Raw genomic sequence first — 27,076 nt, forward strand, 5'->3', positions numbered from 1 at the left:
TACTGAAGTATATGGTGAAAGATTATGCACAGCAAAGATTTATAAATGATTTAAGGTTTTGGGGGAAGTTTAAGGGTAAAACTATTGAGTTCCTGATGTCTGTAAGATTTTAAAACAGAGAAGTATTAAGTTATGCATTTTCATAGAGAAGTTTGGGCTGGAAAAGTGAACTTTGTTTTTACCCCAAATATGGTTTTAAATCTGTGAAGCAGAATGATATCCTCACAGAAATCAATGCAAGTTAAGCTAACAATTAAGAAATATCATCTTCAGCACTACAATAAGGGCTCCAAGAGAAGAAAACATTGAGAAGATGCATATATAATAAAGAAGAATTAAGAGAACATTAGCATTTAAGGAAAAAATAATGTAAATGTAATTATCACCAGTGGCATTTCACCCAAGAAGAAACATTTTCTTTTTACCCTAAAATATACAACAAACTGTTATTGACTTCTGTATTAGGATTCTCTAGAGACACATGATAAGCAGCATGCATATACACATAAAGAATTTTCTATTAAAAATAAAACTAAGAGAATGAGGAGTCTTGGTAGCCAGGGGAAGAACGTACTGAACAAAGAAAGGAAGGATCCAACATGTCAAAAGTTAAGAGGTCAAATAGGGTCAGAGTCATAGCTTGACTTTATATGTGTGTGTACAGTGATCAGGATGAAGGCTTGAAAAGAACGGGTTTAAGAAAAAACTGACAGAAAGGAATCTGAGAAATGGGAAGCAGTGCCACTGGACAGAGCTGCAAAAGATCCCCCAAAGACTAGGTGGAGACTTCAATTTGCCCTGGATAGTTTCTTAACTCGTTGCAGGAAAGTATTTCAGGTACATTAGTGAGAGGCATGGGCACAGTTAGGAAGCAAGAGGAAATGAGAAGAGATAGCCTTAGGAGCAGAAGGGAGAACAGTTCCGATAGAATGTGTCAGAGCTTAAGAACAGCTGTTCAGCACACAGAGGGAACTGGCATTTATGGAGATGGCATAGACAAGGGTATGGTGGATCATTGTTTTAGGTCTGGTCTTGCAAAATGGCTCCAGGAGAACTCCTCTTGTCTTAATCTGGTCTCCATGAGATGAACGATTGTGCTTGGAGAAGTCTATTATGCCAAGGCTCTGCAGAATCCAAGATAGTTGTAGGTCTGCACAAGGATTAGACAATTCTTCACACTCACTGGTATTTTTGTATTCCCATTAAACCCATATCTTGGTGTTTTTGTCTTAAAAAGAGGATGAGATATGTCGTTGGGTTAGAGCCCATCAACTTTGTATTGCCAACCATAGATTCCTCCAGTGATTAATGTGACTGAGCAGAGTTGAGCGGGAATCTCTCACCAAGTTTTAAGATAATAAAAGAGACAGAAACAAAAGAAAATCAAACTTCGTTCTGGTCTTAGTTACCTATTAGGAATCTGTAGGACCAAGTGAAGAAGAATCACTGTTTTTTAGCAACAAACATTTTGGAATTCCTGTTTCAGAAACACACACACACACACACATACCCCACATGCTTTTAATGAGTCAAAGGCCAGGGATCTGACTAGGCTGGAGTCTAACTGGTGATCCTCCTAACTGGTGATCTCCTAACTGGAGATCCTATCTCAGTTTCCTGAGATACTGGGATTACAAACATGCACCACTGTACCTCCAATAGGTTTTTATTCTATTTCTTGTTGGTTTTTAATACAGAAAAATTATATTTTTTGCCTAAGGAAATAGTTTAACATAAAACAGCACAAAATATAATTTGAAAGAGAGGAGTATTGCAAGAACAAAAGTCTTTAGGTAGGTGTACAAAAGCAATTAAAACCAGGTATAAACTGCTCTTCTGCCTGTGGCCTTGGACAGGTGGGTCCTGGAGTCTGGGCTTTTGATTTTCTAGGGGGAACTTGCTACCCTCAGAACTGATAAAGGTGATTCATTTTGCCTGAACACTCGTCATACACTGCTGCTGGAGAAGTTAAGCATATTCCCAGAACATCCTTGCACCCGTTTTTCCCCTGGACTTTACTCCATGACTCTCTTCTCCATGCTGCTTCTGCTTTGCATCGCTTCACTATACTAAAATATAGCTCTGATGACTGCATGCTGAGTCCTGGGAATCTTCTAATGAATCACTAATCCTGACTGTACTTCTGAGGTTCTGCTGCATAGTAAAGAAGAAGAAATAAGACCCAATGCACAAGTGGAGAAGTTAGCTTTGACAGATGGACAAATACTTGTTCTGTGATGTCAAGAAGGAAGCAGATTAATTAGGGGAAGATGCTGGTGGGTGGTAAGATGCGAGGGGAGGAAATGCACAGAATTTCCTTCTGCTTGTTTCAGATTTCTCCCTGAAAAAGAAAAGTGTGGAAATCTTTGCTTGGAGATGGGGAGGAGGCCCTGGAGGTGTGAGGGGAGAGAATAAGTCATTAAACAGGTATCGGGGCACTGGTAGACAAGAGGATAAATGGTAAAGTTGATTCCCAGACAGCATTACAGATCACTAAAGTCATGAGTGCAGGGTAAGGTGAGCAGTGAGCTGCATGTCTTTATTCTGGGGGGTGCTAGCAGGTCAGGAGTTGGTTTTAACTGAAGGTGTTGCTTTGTCAAGTGATTACATTGACAGGGGGCAAGGGATTTGATGCCAGATGAAACAGAGTGGACATAACTTTTGACCATCAGACTTCTGCTGAACAAAGATGGGAAAGGAAGATAAAAAACAGTGAAATGCTGGTTGTGTCTCATCAGGCCCTGGTGAGACTGAAAGAAGAACACTGTGTGCTGGAAGTACCTAGTCAAACAGTTGGACACCTAGGATGATATTAAAAAGGACTGCAGGTTTTAGTAGTTACAAGTTTCAGAACAGTGACGGCTCACTAAGATTACTGGAAAGTGAAGCTTGAAGAACAGAAAATCCAGGGTTCCTACATAACTCTCTTCACATGTATTGAGACCATCCACGATTTCAAAAGAAGTATCAGTGCAGAAACTGACAAGAGCATTTTTTTGTAGAAAAATAAAACTGTTCTTTAGGATAGGATAACAATTACAACAACTCAAGGCACTAATTAATGTGATGAAATTCATAGCTAAGGAACTGTAAAGCAAAGTAGAAAAAAACCCAGTATAATCAACAAGAAGATACAAGAGGGCAATCTGTCTGTCTGTCTGTGTGTCTATCTATCTATCTATTTTGAGATGTTAGTGATCAAAGCCAGGCTTTGTATATGCAGGACAAGGATTCTGCTACTGAGGGAGGACCCTGTGTTCCATGCCAATTGCCACCAAAAACAAAAACCAAAACAAAACAACCCATGAACATGCAAACAAAGAACAGGAGAAAAGGAAAGAAGAAAGATGGTAACCGGTATTGATCCCATCTCATGGAGAGGCTATGGATGTTAAACATCCACTACTTGAGAGAGTAATTTGGAGAAACAAACAAACAAACATTCTGGAGTTACAAGAACTCTTTATGAATGACAATAATGATAGTCTATGAAATTTGGGGGCATGGTAGAATGGTTTCCAGGCAAAAGACAGAAGGATTATAAGTCTGGCATCTTGTGAGGATAATAGCCATAGTTCTATTTATTCATATGCATTTGCTTTTTAAGTATGTCAATAAAGTGTGTGTGCACATACACATATACATATATAAGCTTATACACAAAGATTATTATTTCACATGCAGAATACTTGTTGAGTATCCATTACACACCAATCACCACTCTGGGTGTCTGGGTATATAGCAATGAAGAAAGCAAACAAAGCATTTGGCCTCCTGAATTTAATTCACAAGACAGGAAACAAGTGAAAAATAAGTGAGCACACAATAGAAGTTCAGAAAGTGACAGTTGTTACAATGACAATCATCTAAGGCCAGGAAGGTGATTTCAGGTCAGATGGATCAGCCACATATTCTCAAAAGTAAAATTCCATACAGAAAGTAAATATTCGGAAGCATCCCTCCTATTTTAGAGGTCACATTTAATAACTAACATGCAAAAATAGTATCAACCACTTGCAAGAAGAAAAAGAATGGAATCTCAATACCCCCAAAATAAAATGGACCTTACATAACATCCATTCTTGGCTGCCTATTTTGTGGTCACCTGTGTTTCAGCTTCCAGTCAAACTCCAGATGACACTGCTCCCTAAAATGCCACTTAATGTAGGTAGCCACTACAATTCTACAGTAAGTACTTTGAATATCCCCCTCTGTCTCAGGTAAGCACTTACCGCTTTTATGTCTGCATCTTTCTTTATGTCATCAACATAGGAAAGTACGTAATCAATTTGCCTGATCCCGTCTCTGAAGAAAATAGAATCTTTGCTTTGTTTACTCTTTTGAAACTGCAAGAGACACAAATGACATGATTTTACATTACTGCTTATTCTCAAACAGCAAAAACTTCAGGGCTTTGGAAAACTGTTTCATGATGTGATTTTGTTTTTCGGTCTTGAAGTGAAAATTTAACACAAATAATGAAAGATTTCATGAACAAAAGATTATATCTATTGTAAAAAGCGAAATTCCACTCAGAGGAAGTTAATCATATTAATTGTAAGTACACACAACGATGTCACAATTGCACAAAAACACAAACTGAGTATGTGCAAACACTGGTTCTAGGCATAAGCAGGCAGAGCCTTGTTATCTAAAGACACCTCACATCCATTAGAAATAATTAATGGCAGCTTACTGCCAGAGGAATTAGTGGGATCTCACTGGGATAAAGTAAACGTACGTTTAATGTTTACAGATGTTTTTTACAAAATTTCCACTTTCTAATTCAACTTTTAAGGTATGAAAATAAAATCAAGGTGCAGTTAGAAATTAGAAAGCAGGCAATCAGTCTGCTATCTCATGAGAAGTCAGTTCTCATGGAAATCTCCCTTCAAACTCAAATTCTCAAGGTGGGCCAAATCTTTTGATTAAACTTGGGTGGACACTCTCAATATAATAATCACACTTACAAGTTCAACTTTCATATGCTGTATAATCCATTAATTCCTTCCCTTTAAATATGCCAACCCCCCCCAAACTAGAAAGCCTTAGAAAGATTACAAACCAAAAAGAAAAAGAAACAAAACAAAACTCATTGGTGCTCTCAGAAATCATCATAACATTAGCATAATTTATGAAGTTCACTAAAATTTATGCAATCCAATGAGCAGAAAAAACTAACTAGACTAATTGTAAATAAAGGAAATGTACTGGGGAAGCTCTACTTTGTATGATAAAATTGTCTTTAAGTGACTGGTATTTTTACCAGTGTTAGTTTAGGAAAGCTAAATCTAAGGGAAAGGAGACATACAAAGAACTGAACAAAAATCACATGCAGAGGATTTGAAAATTAGACAATGACAAAGTAGTTAAATGAGTAGTGACTCCGTACTTCTTTAAAGTGAACTATCAAAAAGGCATGTATGACTCCCTTCTGAAAGTCAAGGGCCACCAAGAAAACCCAAGCTTCTGTATTTATGTCAGGCCCTGACTTTAAACTGTATTTCCTCTAAAAATACAGAAAAAAAGTATTATTAGTTTTTAAAATTACCCTAAGATGTAAGTCTTAAGTTGTTAACGAAAATTGATTAAAGATAACTAGGGTGGTTATATGTAATTGAATAAATTAATACACATCAGTCTTTTGTTTTGCTCAAAATGTGACATAAGATCATACTTTGAAAGATGTGTAAGTTTATTATTGTGTTTGGTTTGTCCTTAGAAATGAGCATTTATAATTACACAAGCACCCAATTCTTCTGAAATTCCTAAACCTATTTTGCTGGCAGGGATTCACAGACTCTTAAGCTGTAAATGCTATGTGTATATTTCTGCATGACTGTGCAAGTACACATTTTAGGAAGTGGGTTCCTAGGTCTCAGTAGAGCCCTAGGATCACCACTCTCGCACATCAATTTCCTGGGAAGTAGCTGTCTGTGACCAAGTGCCCTAAATCACCAGTATGTGCTGGAAGAGAAGTGGTCAGAGTTACAATTGAGCCATCCAGAGCATAAGCAGCCTCATTCAGCAGGGTTTACCATAAGACGTCGCCTCAGGAACAAATTGAATCGCTTTGCGGGCTGTGAAACAACCAGTAGAGAATTAACACACCCTGCCCAGCCTGAAGGGTTCCAATAACAAGCATGCCAGCAAGCCAGACCTCAGTACCCGCGCTCTCTGACTACGCATGTGTGTGAGTGAGATTTAAAACGGAAGGGAAGGGGAAGTTAAGAAAAAGGAAAGATGAAAACATAGGAGGAAAATAATAAAATTAAAGGGTATGGAAGAGAATTCCAAATAAATTTCCCTAAATCCCACATTACTTTAAATAATAAATACTTGTGAAACCACATTCATCAAAAAAGAGGGAGAAATAAGAAACAAGACAGGGAGTAAGGGGCATATTAAAAATATATATATTCTATTATATGTTATACATATAAAAAAATAAAATCCCTAATAAATGATATGGAAGTATGCCAAGGCTTCCCAAAATACTGGAAAAAGGAGAAGTTATCCTATTTCTAATGTTAAACTGCTTCTGATTTTCTATTATTATGGTCCTTATTTAAAATCTAAAATATCAGAGATAATCAGTGGTATCTGAAAGAAAACCCAATCTATAGTACAAAAAGGCTGGTACCGTAGAGGTTTCATAGCAGCAGTGAAATGGCAGGTAATGTAATACAGTTCCCTTAAAAGAGCTCAGTTCCTGACTTGAACAGTTTGGATCCCCTTGTTCCCTTCTGGGAACAGGCTGAGGAAACCAGTCTACTGGTAATTATTTCCTGCTCTTTAAACTAATGAGTCTTCTGTGTAGAGACAGAGGGGTTAATACAGACAGAAGAAGAATGCTGGGGTTGGAGGGAGGGGAAGGGATTGGGGAAAAAGAGGAACTAAGATATATCATGTACTGATACAAATCCCTCTGATGCATATGATCAATACGTATTTCTAAACTGTACTAAGAAACTTTACGAAAAAAATGAATGTTAGTTATTACACAAAGTATATTCTAAAATACATTTTCCTGTTGGCCTAAAAATTCCCATGTCAGCCCTCCTCTTTTCCTGAACCATTTCATGAGATTTACAGATTACTGCGTTTCTCAGGTTTATTCTATAAGAGCAATACAGAATTAAGGGAACTCCACATCCCACATGAAGGAGCCATTTAGGGCTTCCTTATGCCCTTCATGTGTCTTGGCCTAACATCCTAAAAAAGGTGATAGGCCTAAACCTAAAATCTAAAACTGTAAATGGAGGAAATATCCCCTAGTTGGTATGTGCAAAACATTTTTTAAACAGAACGTAAAAGGGTTGAGTCACAAAGTAAGAAACTGGAATTCAAAACTCTTTCAACCTGTCTTTCTACAAACATCACTACATGGATGAAAGTCAGCTAAAAAAATTTGGAGAAAATAGTCACAATAAATTGTCTAACAAAGGTCTTGCAAAGATAATCAGCTCAGTGTTTTAAAATGCACAAAAGGTTTAAAAAGACAAGTCACCACAGACAAATCAATGTCCAATATGCCAATGAAAAGATGGTCAAAGTCACTATTCATCACAGAAATGAGAAATGAATTCACAAGATGCCACTACCCACCCATTAGAATAATAAAAATTAAAAGGCTACTACTACCAACTTCTAGTGAGAATGGAAAGCAACTAGAATACTATGTATGGCTGGAAGAAATGAAAAATACCATAATAAAAACACTTCCAAAACAGTTTTTCACTTTTACATAATATTATTCATACATTTACCTATGGTCCAGAAATTTTACTACTAAGAAATTATCTAAAAGATATGTAACTATGCAAATACTTCTTGTATAAATGTTTCCAAAATATTTATGCATAATGGTTCCAAAGTTTAAAACAGTCCAAATAACTTAAGTGGGGCAAATAGATGGACAAATTTTGGTACATCCAAATATAGAACACTACCTAGCAATTAAAACAGCACAAAACAAAAGAAAAAAAAAAAAACAGCTACAAGCATTTCTAACAAGTGTCACTAGAAAGTTTAACAGTTTATAATATACCATCAAATCAGTAAAATTAAGATGCTAGTGCATTCAATTAATCTTATATAAATATGTAATTTAAATGACAAATGCTAAGCTTATATTCATATTGAATACATCTGCTCAATTTACTCAAGATACATTCTGGTTGCTTTGTGTCTATGCCACATCAGTTGCTAAGTACTTAGAATATAATTCCTGAGGTTAACAAGGCTTATATTCCTACAATACTTGATAATGCACATCCATCATTATTAAAGCATGCATCCACTGAATCTTTTCAATTCGGATCTTTCTCTTATTAAGCCCTACATATTTACCAAATTACTTGTTCCAAATACACATATTCACTCTGAAATAGGTTCTCCTGAGCACTGTTGTTCCTGTCTTTATGTATTTCTCTATTTCATGGTTTTAGGGACTGTTCTATACTGATAGTTTAAGAAACCAGTAAGTATTCAATCAAATCTGCTATTGACTATTTCAAATAAAATGCTAAATTGTGAATTATTCTGTGTTAATGGAATCATTAGTAGTCAAGTTCTGTCATAATGATAATGGTGAAAAGACAATGCTTCCATTTTTTTTTTTCAAAAAGAAAATATGTCCAGTGATAGTCTGCTGGACACTTTCGGTTTGTCACAGCAGATCCTCACACACCCTCTCCACCCTGTTTCCTGGTCTCCGCAGTGGACCCTGTAACAATCAAAGTGTTCCCCTGACATCTGAAGTCCACAGATGATGGAGGGCAGCAGGAGGCGCACTTTCTTCTCAAGTCTGGATTCAAGTAAATCTGTCCCCCTCCACCAAAATTCACTGAGCCTCATCAGAATGTCTTCAGAAGTTTATTTCTTATGAGTTCCCACAACTTCTCCTTCCTTCTCTGTCCTAATTAGTAGACCTATACTGACCATTCCTGGATTCTTCTGCACTTCACCTTTGTAAAAGGAAATAGAGAAATGGTTCATTCCAGGAAGGAGGCAGAAATATAGGACGTAAGCTGGAGAAACAGGTAGTGTCAGAAAAGCAGATAATACTAACATTAAAACAAAATAATTGGGTAATTCGAATGCATACAAGAGTTAAGTAGAAATCTCCTGCTAGCCAAAACCAGAATAGAAGGCTATTCTGAGTTGTAAGATGAACAAACTATATTGGCATTATAAACCCAAAGCATAAAATAGCTATTCATGAGTTCATGCCAAGAAAACAAGGAAAGAAAAAGATAGAGGAAGGAAGGGAGAGATAAAAATAAACCTCTATTAAGAAGAATTCCAAATAATTTATTCAGAAAGTAGAGTGTAAACCCCAATTCTTACATTCTGGGTGTACAGAGTAACTTTCTTCCAAAAACTACAATACAGGAAGAAGAAAAGGAAGTAACTTCATAGTGGAGAAACCTGACAACAGTCCTTCAAATCAGGTGATCAAGGCTGAACATCCGGAGTGCCAAGTCACTTTGATAGCACGTACCCCTAAGATTCTGTGACAGCACTTTAACTTCACTATCCTCCTCCAAAACAGATTAGCCAAGTCTAATCATGAGAAACAGCAGGACAGTCACAGCTGAGGGTCATTCTTTACATACGCCGTCAGTGCTCCTCAGCACAGCAAAGGTGATCAAAAACAAACAAAAAAAAGTATACGAAACTGCCACAACCAAGAGAAGTCCAAGGAGATGTGAGTACTACGTGCAACCCAGTGCCCTCCACAGCGTACTGAAACAGAAGAAGGACACTTGGGCAAAGTGAAGAGAATCTCGATGAAGCAGAAGCTTTGGTTAACCATGATGTACCAGCATTGATTTGCTGTTTGTAACAATATACCATACTAATATACAATGCTAACAGCATGGGAAAATGGATGGGTTTAGGGAAACCTGTGTACTATTCTTATAAGAAACTAAATCTAAAAGTGTATTAAAATAAAATGTACTTCTTAAAAATCTATTGTTTAAAAGAGAGATTGTTAGAGAGGAGAAAGAGAACCAGAGAGACAGACACGATCAAAGTATGATACATGCATAATGTGAAAATGTAACCCAATATCCTGTGTAATGACTATGCATTATTAAAAACAATAAATTTTCTGATCCCTTTTAGCATCTGATTGCTTAATCAAAGACAATGTGAACATAAAGAATGATATCTCATAAGACACACTTCATTCCAAGTTTAAAACTTAACAGGATATAAGTACAGAAAATATTTGCAAATTTTATCACAAGCTGAGGCATAGTAATAAATATGTCATGAGCTCAAAGTAAGTTGAAAGGGCAAAACCTGAATGGCTGAGAAAAATCTAGGAATGTGTATGATGAGTAATACAAAAATGTATTAAGATACCATCCGATGTAGAAAAAGTGGAGCATCTTCTGCATGTTGAGAGAAATCTAAATCTAAACCGAGACCCTGAGCTGACTGCAGTAGTTCCCAGCACGTGCCACCTGCCTCACTAACCAGCAGACAGGACAGAAAGCCGGCTCCCTGCAACACAGGGCTGTGGAGAGTCAGCACTCGCACACCGGTCGTACGCACAGGAAGGAAGCAGACGAGAACATGAGCAGCAGGGCGGCATGTGTCTGAATTCCTTGACAGACAAACCTCACATGAGAGACACACTGCAAAAACAGTTTGAAACTAATTCCCAGGAACCTGCTTGCAGCAATATTTGAAATAAATTAGAAGAATAAACCGATCCAAAATGGTCACTGTGGAGAAATGAGAGGTCAAAGAACGTTTCTAACAATGTCACTTTCAACTTGAGACGGATTTGCCTTCAATCCAATAAAATCTTGCAGCCGCCCTTTCAGAGACCTCAGGAAGAGTATTGATAAGACATTGTGCTGCTAAAGGATTTTCTTACTATTTTGCTTACAACAGTGATGGCAAAATTATAAGGCTTCAGACTTCATTAAACCTTATTCCGTGTTCATCTTTAGAATAATGTAAAAGTTTTACATGAGCTTAAAAGGAACAAGCAAATGGAACAAAACATCAAAATTGCAATCATTTTAATTCAGTGAACCCACAACCCTAATTCAGAATACTAGGATTAGTTCCAGAGTGAAAAACAAAATACCACTTGTGTTAAAAACATCAGCTCTATTTCTCCAACTCCCAATCACCATCTTTTATTCACTAAGCTTACTTTGTAAAAGCTTTAAATTTCTCTCCTGCCTCTTAATTGATAAGTTTAATTTTTTAATAAATTGTACTTCATGATTAGTCTCAGATGTGTACTGAAAATTGCAGTGATATAATGGAGGAAGAATATGAAGCATGAGATCAGAAACTGGAGATCTAGTGATGGATCTACATTTTAAACATGGAGATAATTTTGGTCAGGCCATTAAAACTGGAAATGATAAAAATTTCAAGCAAAATACTCTGCTACAAATGTCATTCCACTCCTATGTCTGATGTCGACTTTTCCCTAAATCACCTCTTTGCAAAAGTAAGAAACCCTCAAATACTGTGCATGAGGGCCTGAAAAGATGAATTGAGAAACACAGCATCCTTATGGAAGCCTACAAGAGGTGCCTACGTGCGTCTGGGCAGGGCAGGACGGTACTAGTGGCTGCTTACCGTCGGTTCTTCATTGATGAGAAAGCTGGTCTCTCTGCTACTCAGGCTCTGTTAATGGCACCAGAGGAAGGAAATAATTCTGTTAATAACAGTGCAAGTAAAGTAACTAGAACAAGTAAGTTTCCATAACAAAAATATTCGAGGTTCTCCAAGCCAAACTATTCAACCTGGGCCTGTGAAACACATTAACGTGTGCAAAATTGTATGCATGTGTGTACACATGTAGGTGTAAAAATCTACATGAGCCTGTGTGGAGATTGACAAGGTACTTAAGTGAGAATAAAAATTGGGAGTTCACATTATTAATCAATAGAATAGTCTGTGACACAAGAGATGGGTAAAAACTACTACAGTAACTACTACAATGCAGAGAAATAAAAGAAAAATATTGAATTCTGATCAAGACCAATGAAGAAAAGTGGACTTAAGCTATGCTGTGCCTTTAAATGCTGGTTTGGAATTATGAAAATGAAGACCTCGGTAAAGGCATCATCAAGGACTCTTCAGAATTCCCACAATTATAACCCAAGAGAAAAATCCACAGATGGCTATTAATACATAGAATTCATTTGGAATGACAGCAGTGAGACACTTTCCTCAATGGGTGGAGTTTTCCAATCCTCAGGTTACACAGTGACTTGCTCCTGAGGTCACACCTACTCACTCATCAGCAGTCCCTGGGGACGGCAGAATGTCACAGAGACACCACAGCGAACAGAATTAACCTGAAACTCCTCTCCAGACTGAGAATTTACTTATTAGGTTCTTGGAAAAATCTCAAGCATAGTCACACTGTGATTAGGTGATGCTGGATAAATCAGGTTTGAAAACAAAAGACAGAAAATTTGCTATGGATACAGTTATTAAAATACTTCTGGGCATCATAAGCATAGCTAAATGCTACAAAGAAGCAGTAGTAGTGTTCCTGAGAATGAAGAGAGAATTTTCATACTACTTCATATGGTGTAAGTTATTACACAAAAAGTTGAAAATAATCTACAGCATTAAAGGGGGAAGAGTTGTGGAGGACTGAGAATCTATGAATAAACACATGTTCAAATCCTCCTTCCCTTACACATCCTTCTGTCTTCTGAGGAACCTTCAGTAAGTTCCCTTAACTCACCTAAGAATATCAGCTATCACATTTGAAGTATGTCAGTTCTGAAATAGAAGACTCTAAAAATAAACTGTGCAAAGATATTTCCACCATTAAAACAATAAACCTAGGACACTTTCCTTTGGTAGTAATGCCTCGTAATGTTTTTTATGTTATCCTACAGAAAGAGCAGTTGCCTTGCTTATAACATGGCATAAGGAAAGAATACAACAAATAGTCCCAAAGCAAACCCATTGGTAACTTTACACTCTCTCACTTCAGTAAAAATATCTTTGCTGTAATTTCCAATCACACCTTGTGGTTATGTATTGAGTGTGCCAAGCATAAAATCAAATTATCCAGGTTTCTTCTCCTTTTGGCAACAATTTCATTGTCTCACATTTCACTACCCTGCACCAGGTAAGAGGAAGATGCCTACGTTTCCCTCAACCGTGTCCACGGCTCTCATGTGCCCGCTGTTCCCTTCCTGACTGCAGCCCAGAAAGAAGCTAATGAGACACTCAGAATGGAATGAAATGAGGACACGGATGAGGGACACAGACTCGTTCTAGCAGTAACATGTAGTAATCTTAGAGGATCTATGAATCATCCCAGAAACTGAGGACTTCTCCTGACTACTGTGCACACAGGTAGCAGTATTTGTACCGTGAGATTCAAACGTAAGTACTTCTGTATATACTGGGTGTATACTGTATACACTGGGTTCCTTTGGTATTATTTATATTTATAACATATAACATGATGTTACATAGCAAAGCAGTTACTGTAATAGAACATTAATATATCCATCATCTTACATAGCTGCTTAGGCCTTCCCTTTGGCCCACTGAATGATGAAAGTAGCTGTAACCTATTAACTTAGCAGGTATCCAGAATAAAACACATATGATTATTGACGACATTGCACTTACCTGTATGTACAACACCAAAAAACATGCTGAATTGTTAGATACATTTTTCTGCATGAATTGAGGTTTTATATAATTACTCTGTTCTGTTACTGTGACATAACACACTGATTTAGACATGCTAGATCAGTCTTGCATGCCATGGGAAAACCCCAGTTGGTCATAAAATATTTTTTGGTATCCTGTTGAATTTGCTTCTCTCATAGCCTGCAGAAGATCACATGGTATTGGCCTGTATTTTTCTCTGCAGTGATAGCATCCTCTGGGCAAGCACTCTACCACTGACATAAATCCACAGTCCTTCTCTGCAGTGATAGCATTGTAAAATGTACTTGGAAATTTTCTCTTTATTGCTAATTTTTCAATACATTTAAGAAACACTAGTAATAATTCTGTTTTGAACATTTAATAAAATTAAGCCATGAAGCCATCTGATCCTGGGCATTTCTTTCTTCGAAGACTTTTAGTTAATCCTTCAATCTATGTATCTTTTATTTGTCTATTAAGAGATCTTTTTTTCTGGTTAAATCTTGGTAAGCTACATAAATATATAAAGCAAATATGAATAGACATGAAGGAACAGTCATACAATAATAGTACAGAACTTTAGCACATCTCTTTCAGTAATGAACAGATTAGACAGAAAACTAACAAATAAAAATTATAATTTAACTTCCCTTATATCAAACAGATCTAATGTATGTAAAAATTTCCATCTGGCAGTAACAAAACATGGATTCTTTAATGCACATGGAAAATTCTCCAGGGTAGACCAAATTGTTAGCCCATAAATTTCTGAAGGCTGAAATCATATCTGTTATCATTTGTAACCCAAAGAGTATGAATTTATAAATCAATAATGATGATGTTTGGAAAAATGATAAACACCTGGAAATTGAACAAGCTTATTGAACAATCCACAGATCAAAAGTGGGATCAAAAGGAAATAAAAACATCTTGAAACAAATAGCAACAGAAACAAAGCACATCAAAACCTTTGAGAGGCAACAAACACTGTGCAAAAAGAAAACTTTAAAGCAATAGGTGCCTGCTTTACAAAAGAAGAAAAAAGGTCACAAATAAGTAGTCTCTAACATTACATTTAATAGAGCTGGATAAATGAATGAAAAAAATTACTAGAGGGAAGGAAATAATAAAGATCAGGACAAAAATACATTAAATGCAGAAAGCAAAAATAGGAAAAGATCAGGAAAGCTAAGGTTCTTTGATAAAAAATAAAATCAACAAATGGTGAGAGAGAGAGAGAGAGAGAGACAGAGAGAGAGAGACAGAAGAGAGAGAGAGAGAGAGAGAGAGAGAGAGAGACAGAGAGACAGAGAGACAGAGAGTCAAATAAAATAAAAACAAAAGTGAATATATTTTAAAACAAAAATGGGAGGCCAGGGATATAGCTGAGGGGCACAGTGCTTGCCTGACAAGCATGAGGTCCTGAGTTTGATTCCAAGTACCAAAAAACAAACAAACAAAAATGATCATAATGGAATATTAAAAAAACTATTCACCAACAAATCAGATAATGTAGAAGAAATGAATGAACTTTAGAAAAATGTAACTGGTAGAACGAATCAGAGGAACAAAAAACTTTAACAGACTAATAAAACTTAGTTAAAGATAGTGGCACATGGCAGTGTGCATATATAATTCCGGCTCCCAGGGAAGCTGAGACAGGAAGATCACAGGAATGAGCCCAGTATGGGCATTTTAGTAACTCAGTGCGACTCTGCTTCCAAAGAAATTTGAAAACTAACTACAGATGTATAGTTCAGTGTAACAGCCTTGGGCTTAATCCCCGGGCTGGGGGAAGGGGATAAGAGACTGAAGAATGGATAGTCCAGCAGAAAGGACTGTGGGTTTATGTCAGCAGTAGAGTGCTTGCCCAGAACATGCAAAGTGCTGGGTCAATTCTCAGCACACACACACACACACACACACACACACACACACACACACACACAAAATATAGAAATTAAATTAAATTAATCAATAGAAATACCAACACAGAAAAGCCCAGCAGCAAGATGGCTTCACAGCTCAACTTTACATAAAGATTCTTAAAATAGCAATTGTAACCCAATACCTCAATGAGTATTTTTAAAAAACAGCTATTGAGTAATTATTAGCATTTTGCGAGGTGATTCTGTTATGGGGGAAGTCAGCTTAAAATATCTGTATTTAGAAGTTATTATTATAATTCTTAACACGTTAATTTTACCAGCTAAAGAGATTCACTGTATTTATATACATTCACACATTGCATTCTTCAAGAAATAATACTATGAACTGATTAAGAGAGCAAACTCCGGAAGCAGATGGTCTGTGAATCTCAGCTCCTAAACTTAGTAGATATAGTAACAAACTGATAGAGTTTCATTTTATAGACTCCTCACCTTTTTCTTCGGTTCTGTAAAGCTAATTAGATTTGTAATCCTGACCGTGTTAACCTCCTTCTATGACGACTTCCACACAGCGACATTAAGACAGAATCTCTCAAAAAATACTGGCTTTTGAAGATTAATTTTTACTTTGCAGTCCAAAGACTGCATGACGGATTCACTATCTTCATCCTCCAGTGACAGAACCTAGTGAGCCCCTAATATAGATCATCTATGTCCTCATCACACTTTCTCTTTTAGAATTTCTCTCTTTAGCTGAAGGGATTCTACTTTATTAATCTCTTAAAAAATAGTTTTTTGTTTCAGTGATTTTCTCTAATAATGTCTTAGCTCTCAATTCATTGATTTCCACGCTTATGTTTATTTCCCTCCTAATTTCTTTGCCTTTCTGTTGCCCCACTTCCTCGAGATGGAAGCTGATCACTGATTTCAGACTTTCCCTCATTACTAACTTTAAGATTTTATGCTACAAATTTTCCTAGCAAAAATGCTTCGGCTCCACCTCCCAAACATGGACCTGTTGTATTTTACATTTCATTCAGTTCACTTGTATTTCTCTTTGTTCTTCCTTTGAAAATTTCTTCCATGCTTGGGTTATTTGAAAACAACTGTTGAGTTTCCCATCGTTGGAGAGTTCACGGACTGAGTCCTGACTTGATCCACTGAGATCAAAGAATTCGCCCATTCACAATTCTTACGTTTCCTGAGGTTTGTTTTATAACTCGCAGTGTAGTCTATATTGGTGTTTCAGGAACATCCATTGTTGTCATTTTTTATTTATTTCCTGTTAAATATTTCCCTACATATGCTGAAGACCATACCAGACAACGCTCAAGTTGTTTTGCTTCAGTTAAAAAACAGTTCAAAAATCTCAATCAGAAAAAAAAAAAAAAAAAAAAAAAAAAAAAGTGATGAATACTACACCCTTACTGTTGAACGTGTTGAAAGTAGACTAGGAAGCCGGGCAGGAGAAAGAGAAGGGAAGGGGAGGGGAGGGGAGGGAAGAGAAGGGAGGGAAGGGGAGGGGAGGGACAGGGGGAGGGGAGGGACAGGGGGAGGGGAGGGACAGAGAAAGGGGAGCAGGAGCACTGGATCGAAACGAGATATGATACACACCTGTATGAAAATCCATGTATACAAACATATCAGCCTTAGCATATGATCACAGCACCATTTCAAATTACTGAACCAGAGTTTAAAGAAATTACAGGATACAAAGGATTTTTTTAAAGCTAGACTTCCCACATAACAACTGCTTTAGAAAGACAATTGCCTGCCATTGTTACACAATATTCTTGGGGTCTTTCCGGAAGCAAAACTCCTTTGGTGTTCACTGCATTGAGGAGAAGGCACTGGAAATTTTTAAATAGTGCTAGCATGCTCTGCTCTGGATTTCACTAGGGTAGCATCTGAAGACTTGTCTTTCTTCAGGCTTTATGACTTCTGATTTAAGAATTTCTACTGCTATTGTATTTAGTTTTGCTGTAATATTAAGTTTCTGTTTCTCTCTCTCACTGTTTTCAAAATTGTTTCTAGTCTGGTTTTTAGAACCTGTCCCCTCCTAGGTTTCTTCCTGAAAAAGGTAAAAAATCACACATAGGGATGCACTCAGTTCCGTGATTCTAGCACCACAATTCATTCGATCTTGCAACTGTCCTATTTGTCCATCAACAGATGAATTAACACAGAAAACATGGTATTTGGACATAGTGGAGTACTACTCTGCCATAAAGAAAGATAAATTTGAGGCTGGAAAATTGATACGTTTTGGGATCATAATGTTAAGCTCAATGTCATGTAATTTCTGTTATTTGAGAAATCCACAATATAAATAAAGGAAATAAAAATAAATAAATCTAAACAAATAAATCAATCAAAAACAGAAAATGATAGAAAATAGATACAGATATATAGATTTTTTTTTTTTGTAAAAAATGAAGAGGACCAAAAGATGGAGAGAGGGAGGAGAGGAAGGGAAAGGATAAAAAGTGTTGAGATGTGTTTTATATGTGTACCAGCTCTCAGCAATGAAGATAATCATTACACTCTGCAAACAGACACTAATAAAAGTTTTTTAAAAAGAAAAAAAAATTAAGATTTAGTCTGATGAATGTGAAATTCTTTGGGTTTACACCATTGTGGTTGCTTCTGGTCTTTGAATCTGCAGGTGTGTGGGAGATTTCCAGCTACGATTTCTCCACACTGGCAGCTTGCATCTCTTTAGCCTCTCTTGGGGCGCCCTGGGCACAAATGCTAGACCATTTTTTTTTTGTCTTTTTCCTTTTTATCGGTACCGGGGATCGAACTCACGACTGCCTGCTTTCAAGGCAGGCGCTTATGCCGCTGAGCTAAACCCCCAGCCCCCAACAAATGCTAGACCTTTTATATAGCGCCATGCCTCTCTCAGGCTCTGCACTCTTTTCTTTCCCAGTCCATGTTTTCTGTGATGTCCATTCCATTCTCCATCTTGAAATGCAAGGATTCTTTCTTCTATCTTCTAAATCCTGCCCTTGAGATTTTCCGGTTTCTACAGTTCTTTTCCGTGCTATAATTTCAGTCATTTGTCACCTCTCCTTTTGCTGCCATCTTAGCATGGGCAGCTCTGACTTCCTTCTCCCATTCTCCATGAGACCCAGGAAGTACAAGTCGTTTTTCACAGAAGCATGGATTTGGGGGGCATAATGCTTTGACATTGCTCGCCTTACTTAAATCTGAACCCCACTCTCTGGGGAGGTGAGCAGGGTGGTATCTCAATCTGGAGAACTGTACTTTTAAATCTTAGGCAAATAAAATCACCTCTGGTTGAAACAAGGCTGCATGTTTACAAGCTGAAAGCCCCAGATGGATGCCAAAACTGAGAACACTCAAGCCTCTACCACAGAACAGTGTGGTATTTCCACATAAATGGCACATTATCTTCTGTAAACTTGGAATTACTTTTGGGCTAATTTTAATATGTAACATAATGTAAATGCTGTATATATTGCAATACTGCATTATGCAGGAATAACCATAAAAAAAAAAGTACAGTAGAGATATTCCATAAAGACGCAATTTTCTGAATATTTTTGATCCCAGCTGATAGAAGCCACAGACAGGGGACCCACAGATAGAGAGGGCCAGCCACATTAAAATTTGTTATTTACTGTTTTATTTAATGTATTTCTTTTCTGTTAGATGCAGGAACCCTGGCATAGTTGCTGATAAGAATACACCACGCACTAATAACTGTATTATTAATTCCATCACATCGAACTTCAATTATCTCTTGCCAAGGGTTTGGCTGGACACTGCTGTCTTGCATATGAAAGCCCAGCCTACCTGAGCTTACTTCACAAGAGCCCTTAAAAAATTTAAACCTATTTTATTCTATAATAACATCGAGAAATGTGTAATAATAAATGTGCATAAAGCATAGTATTTGCTTTACTTTTTTAAAAACGAATAGGTGAGAAGACAAAACAGACCCAATATACTATGAGCAAACAAGCGAAGGTTTAATTGCTCCTGTAAAGTGCATTGCTTTCCTTGCCTTCGTTTTTTTGTTTGTCACTTACAGGCAGCCGACACAAGCGTATTTAACTTACCTCACTCATTTGGAGGGTATAGGCAGTGTCTTCACTATTACTTCTCACTAGATGAAATTAGAAAAAGAAACAATGTTATATTGGCCAACTGATCGGACTCTGAAAATCTATGTTAGGAGAAAATAGGAAGTTGATAAGCAAAACAAAAAATAGTGGGAGAAAACATGCAAGACTCCCTAGAGCTAATCGTTTTGAACAGCCTCCAAAAATCACCTCACTAAGGACTGTCTGTACTCTAGGAGAAAGGCATAAATACCGTTGTGTAGGATACATTCCCATCCACTAGGCAGGAAATTAAATCTGACCAATACGGCTCACAGCAAAATTACTGTGGTCACGTTCACTGTACCTCCTCACCTGCACCTGGTGAGAGTTAATATTCTCTTCATTCATCTCCCTGACCTGAAGCAGACCAGATGGGAGAAAAACACTGCTAGAGCATGACCCATTTCTGAGGAGGCCAAATGACTTTCCCCACACAGGCATCACACAGGTGTCTGTGTAAGGCAAGTACAGTGTAGCCACATGTTATACAGCACAGTACATGGAGTATATGCAATACAGTTATGTGTTCAGTCATTTGGATTGAAATATATGTTCAAGGAAGTTTCCAATGCTTAAAACATGTGCCACTGAGAATTCTATTTGTTTATTCTCTAGGCTCTCCAACTTGGGAAAACACTGGGAAGTATTTCCCCACTTAAAACTATCCTACATAACAATTTGCTAGAGGAGGGAAAATACCACAGTAGGAATACAATGAAATGTTTCTCCTACTCAAAGACCATCCATAATAACTATAATTTTTGAAGAGTTACTATAGATTCTAAAAGTATAGTAAATATAAATATCCTATCTGTGTACATTTTTCACAACCCAAGAAACACAATTTATTTCATAAAACAACATTAAATCTGTTAAATGAAATGAATTGAAACCCAAAAACAGAACTCTTTTCACAGATGACCCAAATCACTAGTGCTTAGAAACAACCACAAAAAGAGTGCATTTAACACCATATGACATTTTAAGAGAAACAGACCACAGTTACTTAATTTTATGAAATATATTGTTATAACCGTTCTATTTTATTAATCTTGGGTATCAATCTCTTACTGTATGTATTTATAAATTAAACAATTTCATTGGTGTGACATAAGAAACAAAATATAAGTTGTGTAAGATGTGATACCATTCACAGTTTTAGGAATTCACTGGGGACCATTGATAACAAATTTGATGCAATAATGTGCTGCAGAAACCAAAACAAAATATTCCCCAACCTACTGTGCAAGCCTATGACATGAATTCAGACCTCTCCTCAACCCTACAAATGGCAGAAGGTCAATCAGCGTTTTAGCACTGAGTGAGATATGCTTGTACTTCACACAATAAATGTCAAACCCCTGTTGATGTTAATAGCAGAATTCGCTCTGCTCCTTATTAATTTTTAAAACTGTTGTGAATTCTCTGTGCTAACTTTCAGAGATCAGAATAAAGATGAAATAATTCATTTTATACTCAGAGCACTTCCTTGCAAGAGCTGCTCTCAAACAGTTAATAGTTATTTTTACCAAAGTATGAAAACTAACCCACTGCAACCTTATCCCAACTTTTCTGAACGCAGTCTTTCTCATGTAAAACACAGAGACACTCAAGAACACGTGCCAACTGCACGTGTGAAACAGTGCCCTGCTGAAAGCAGTTCTCCCAGAATGCAATCTTGCTGGGGAACTCCAAACTCTGCAAGGTCCAGACCCTCTCTCACGGGGTTTGTGTATGAAATGGACATTGACCTAACACAGCCTGTACTGTGACTCTGCACAGAGTGAGGTGCACTTTGACTCTGTCCCCTAATGGTTCACATGATTTAAGCTTATTTTTCCTTGAGGACAGAGATTGTCACTTTTTTTTTTTTTTTTTTTTTTTTTTTTTTGTCTTCTTGAGACAAGCTCTCATTATGCAGTTCAGGATGGCCTTGGGCTCACTTTGTAGCCCAGGCTGGTGTCAAACTTGCAACAATTCTCCAGCCTTAGCCTCCCAAGTCCTGGGATTACAGTAGTAAGATTGTCACTATTATATCAAGAATAGTGCATCAATAGTGCATAATAGTATTAACTATAGAAGAATCAAGTAAATACAGGCCCAAAGCTAGGTTTATACTGAACTTTATAACCCTATTTTCACAAAGAGAAAGTTAAAAAATTACAAGCACTATCTCTTGCTTCCTCCAATAATTTTTGTTTCATTTAACATAAAACAAATAGGCAAAACCTTTTTTTCAAAGATTGTGTGAACTTGTTATCACACACTTAACTGAGGACCTGGAAAAGAGACAACATTCAGATTTTCTCCCATCATGACTACTGTAGTCTTCTTCTTACACCGTCACGTTTACACTTTCTGCTTTTTCCAGAACGAACAACCATTTTCTTCTGAGCTAACTCTTGCTTATAGTTCACATTACATTAGTTAAGACATTCTGCTTTCAGGTCTTGCTGAACACTGTCCAGGACACTCATGCAATATTATCAGACACACACTCACACTTGCAGAATATAAAGATGAATTAAATACATACAAATCACCAAGCCTCTCTCAAAATCGGCTTGTCTGAATAGGCGGATCTGAAGCCAGTGACTCCAAGGCCGCTTCTTGGTACTTTCCGACTTTCTCTAAAAGGAATGTAAATGATTGTACCGCTTTGCAGACTGGAAACCAGAAGTTATGAAGGCTTGCCACTGATCACGGTGGAGAATCAGCAATGTGTGTTAAAAAGTAAAGTCATCCCACAGCCTGAGCTCTGAGTTTTCACTGAAAGCACATTACTAAGAATATACTATGCAGAGAACCCAAAACCCAAAAATAGCCCTTGCCTTTACCCAATGTTCTTCTCAGTTTACACGTGTACCAGTAGCACAAAATAAAATACAGTCAGGAGCTCACAGACCAACATTTCTGTCAACAACAGACCACATACAATACATTATTTCCAACAGACTGTAATACAGCCTGGGTATATAGTAGGCTCTATCACCTAGCTCTGTGAAAGTAATAATGAAATCACTAAACGTTTAAGATATCTTGTTGGCAAAGTGCTGACAAATGCATTCACAAATATTTGCATTATTGAAAGGCAGGTGGCTTCATTAAGTACATAGGAACATAGTGTGGTAGTAAAAACGTCCACAACTTTATATTCAACTTTTAAACTGCTTTTCCAGTGCTAAAATCCTACACTGTCTTTTCAGTCCTGACTTTTAAGGTAACTAAAAGAAAGAAAATGAGAAAGTCAGAATTTCCTGATAGTGTCAGCCAGTCAAGACTCCAACACTGACAAGTTACTAGGAGTTCATAGCAATTTAAGAGTCTATACCCTTGAGTTTAGAATTGCATGCTAAGGGTCAGCACACAGTAGGCAAATGTTCAACTGGAGATCACTGATACTTCCTGTTTTTCACTGTGACTGAACAGACTCAGAGAAAATGCAAAAAAAATCCCAGAAACATCTCATTAAGTATTATTTATCAAATGCAAGATGTTAATTTTCTCTATAGAAACAAATCTCATTTACATCAATACACTCTTTCATGTTTCATCTCCAAAGGTGATTTAGGAAAAATGTAAGACTGAATTTTACTTGTATGAGTGATTCACTTGTTATGCATGCCAATATGCAGAAGTGAAAGTAGCTCTAAGATCGATATTATGAGACCTAGACATGTTTAGCCTCCTTTGGCCAGCATTTCTGTACTTAGAATTTGTGTCAATTAAGTTTCAGAGGGGAAAAAAAGCATATCTGAAAGTGAGCTTCCAACCCTGGATGGTCGATGTTAAGACACTTGTCTTCATTCTGATGAACATTCCCAGAACTTTGTGACAGAGATGTAGACAAGAGAAGCAAAACCAACTCAGTAATATAACTGACATTTGGGTCCCAGTCTAGTAAAGTAGATGCCTTTTGATTGGCCTGATCCACTCTGCTGCTTGGCCCCTGTTCTCACTAGCAACACATCACTCTGCTGCTTGAGTTCTGAGTCCAGGAAAAGATACGGACACAGAAATTTGGACAGAATACAGTAAGCAGGCTCAACTGTTAAATATGTTACTCCTCATCCAGAAACTCAGCCTCATCCACCAGGAGAAGAATAAGTAAACTGCAGAAGACTTTGCCAAGAAAACAAAAAGTGAAATTTTGAGAAAAGGTCTAGAGCCATTTGGGGATGGATTTGTGCTGTTTTTGTGACCTCATACTTAGGTCAGATTCATTTTAAGTATAGATTCTGGTAAGTAAAGACATCTGAAGGCTCAATTATATCATATTTCAAACAACTGAAAGAAGATAATTGTTAGCTTCTAATGCTATGCTGAATTTTTTTTTTATTTCAAAGAGAAAAACCAAAGAAATCAAGAGGCAAGCAAACATACATTTTTCTTCATTGTATAAGGAACATGTCCATCTCTACTCTCTTCAACGAAGAATAAACTTTTAAAACACACATAGTTGTATCTCAGAAAAACTAGTTATAAGGAAACCTTGAACGCTTTAAATGGAAAAATAAATTAGACCTTCAGATTACTAAAAGAATATAAAGGATGTCTCAGCAAAGGCCAAAATTATCAAGAAAATATTGAACAAAACTTCTGATTATGTAAATCTGAAAGTTGTTTCCCCTTTTTTGCACTCCTGAACAACTCATTTTCCCCAGCAAATGCATTTATTTCATTCTTTTTCAGAGCCATTTATCATAGCTTAAAGTTTTCAAGGGCTTTATTTTCTCCCATCTTCAAATTATTCTTATTTACAAAGGGCGGAGGGGAACTTCAAGTGTCACCATGTAGAACAAAAGAACAAAGAAAACAAGAATGGAAGAAGATACCTGGAACCTGTAACAAGAGGACTTGTACCAAGAATATATAACGAAAGCCAACAAAACAGTAATGAAAATGTGATTCGATTTTTATTTGTATTTATTTTTTATTGTTTATTTGGTTCTGGGGACTGCACTCACAACCTCACGCTTGCCAGCAGGCATTTACATCACTGAGCTAAATCCCTGACCCGTATAACTTAATTTTTTAAACAAAGAGTTTGAAGATGCTTCTCAAATATATATGGCAATAAACATACAAAATATTCAACACATAATTCATCAGGAAAATAAAAGGTCAAAATCACATTGAGATACCACTTTGTAACCACATGTCTGAAATAAAGACAAACAATAGCAAGTGTTACTGAGAATGAGGAGAAACTAGAATGTTTTCACACTCCTGGAGAAAATGTGAAATGTTGTGGACACTTGGTAATCAGTTTGGTTGTGTCTCAAAATGCCCAGTACTGATATACTACCTGATCCTGCAATTCTCCGCCTGCTATATATGCAAGATAAGGGAAACATTCAGACACAAACTTGGAGATGAATATTCATAGCACTATTACTGGTAGTGCCAAACAAGGAAAATCACTCCAAAGCCCGTCTGAGGGTAGATACGGTATACCTCTACAGTGGGATGTTCCTCTGTATGTCAGAAAGGGGCTGTGAACTGAGGCAGGAATGAAGTTCGAAGGCATGCCTAGTGACAGAAGCCACTGACAGTGCAGCACAGAGTGTGTGATCCGGCTTACCACGTATCACCTGGCATGTGGATGCGCGAAGCTAGGGCCACAGGAAGCAGAGGGGAGGCTGACTAAAGTCGGGGTGGGGGAAGATGGCACAGGAGGTTTCTACTTGGATCTGTGATGCTGTCCTGAAATCACTTTACGATGTCACAAAACTGCAAACGTAGTAAAGACCATTGATCTTTACACTATGAATGAGTACATTTTCTGATACATAGAACACATCTCAATACAGCTGTTTTCAAAAGGGGGCAAAGGAGGGACACATTAGTGCGCTCCATTCCTCGGTCCACTTGAAGACTCAATAGTAAATGGTAAGTTCAAGCTCGCCTCTTTTACTAGTTTAAAAACCTGCCAGAGGATTTAGCTCAGCGGCATAAGCACCTGCATAGTAAGCCAGTTCGATCCCTGGTTAAAAAAAAAAAAAAAAGACGTATCTAGTTTAAAAACCTGTCTTCGGGTTCTGCTCCAATACTAAACACAGCATGAAAATACTGGCATTGAGGGAACAGATAGCAGCTGCAGAAAATAAAATGCACGCGCTTTTAGGAAAATGAGTTAATGACACAGACCCGCAGAACAGGGCTTTGTGCAGAGACCTTCGCGGGACCGCCGCAGCGCTGAGGCTTCCGTGCCGCGAGCCCGAGAGCCGAGGACCTCGGTCCGTCCTCCCGCGGGAAGGACCCCGCAGCGGGAGTCATCCGCAGGGCGAGGCCGAGGCCGAGGCCGAGGCGGGCGGTGACCCGGGCCGGCTTCCCGGGCGCGCAGCCTGGCTCCTCCTCGGAGGGCGGCCCGGCCCGGCGTCCCCCGGAGCCCGGTCGCAGCAGCGGGTCCCGGCTGCTCTCCCGCCCGGCCCGGCCCCGCGCCTCACCCGCCTGCCCGCACCTGTCCCCCAACCCCGGCCCCGTCCGGCCCTCGCCCCACCCGCCTCTCCTACCGTCCTCCTCCCGCTCCAGCTCCATCGCCTCCGGTTCGCCCATCCTCGCCGCGCAGCCTGCGCGCGGACGCCCGGGACGCAGCGGCCACACGGCCGGGGGCAGGGAGCGCAGCGGCCACACGGCCGGGGCAGGCGGGGCCGGCTGCCTGCGCAGTCCTCCTCGGCGTCCGCGGGCTTTGCAGCCGGGCCTCCCCTAACCCTCGCGACCCGCCCGCGCCACCGCCCTCCCCGGCCGGCCCCGGCAGCTGCTCCGCTCCCAGCTCCTGCGGGAACCTGAGGGGCTGGGACCCTGCTCCCCCGACCCCGGCTCCTCCTCCCGGGACCCGCCTCCCCGGACCCCGTCTCCGCCCTCCTGGACCCGCAGCCCCTCAGGCGTCCTGGTGGGACCCCCGGGGGACCAGGCACAGGCCAACCCCGCCCCCATGCCAGCCCCGCCCACGGCCACGCCCCCTGTTGGGGACCACTCCCTCCCAGGGAATCCGCTCCAGGCCTCGGAGACCCCTGCCCCAAAGCCATGTTGGTGAGTCTCCCAGGTTCCCGCGCACCCGTGCCTACCCGCCACCTTCAGAGAAGCCACCTGCTGCCCTGTGCCCAGCGAGGTCTCTGCAGCTGGGGGTGAGGCCCCGTCTGTGGTCAGCTGGACTCAGCCTCTGCTCCTCACAGCCTGGGGCGCCGGTACCCCCACTCCTGGGGTTGTGAGAGGACAGTGAGGGCCTCACCCCAAGCCGGGGGGCTCTGCAGCCTGCAGGGGTCGCAGGGACCTGAGGGGGGCTCAACCTGCAGCAAGGACCCTCTGAGTCGGGGCTGGACTTGGGGACCTAGGAGAGGAGAAGAGAAGCAAGCGCGAGTGTCCAAAGGCCGGAGACCAGGA

The 27,076-nt window shown here is 38.9% G+C and overlaps 1 protein-coding gene across 4 annotated transcripts in view; it reads right to left on the reverse strand.

Moving 5' to 3' along the window:
* Ano5 (anoctamin 5) overlaps positions 1-26,135 on the reverse strand; it is a 73,967-nt gene extending 47,832 nt beyond the window's left edge. The window contains exons 1-5 of one of the 4 annotated variants that reach the window (XM_013147280.3): positions 25,841-26,135; positions 19,646-19,692; positions 11,620-11,667; positions 6,039-6,080; positions 4,233-4,346 (exon numbers count right to left, since the gene is read on the reverse strand). In XM_013147280.3, the coding sequence (XP_013002734.1) occupies positions 4,233-4,346; positions 6,039-6,080; positions 11,620-11,667; positions 19,646-19,654 (213 nt within the window). In that variant the 5' untranslated portion in view covers positions 19,655-19,692; positions 25,841-26,135. Of the gene's footprint in view, positions 1-4,232; positions 4,347-6,038; positions 6,081-11,619; positions 11,668-19,645; positions 19,693-22,226; positions 22,751-25,840 lie in introns of those variants that run through there. The other 3 variants (XM_063256779.1, XM_063256781.1, XM_063256780.1) reach the window with 3 other exon arrangements.
* Between the last annotated feature and the right edge of the window lie 941 nt (positions 26,136-27,076).

This window comes from Cavia porcellus, unplaced genomic scaffold (assembly GCF_034190915.1).
Source record: "Cavia porcellus strain 051 isolate PalLab524CR breed Dunkin Hartley unplaced genomic scaffold, mCavPor4.1 scaffold_9, whole genome shotgun sequence".
NCBI classification, from domain to species: domain Eukaryota; kingdom Metazoa; phylum Chordata; class Mammalia; order Rodentia; family Caviidae; genus Cavia; species Cavia porcellus.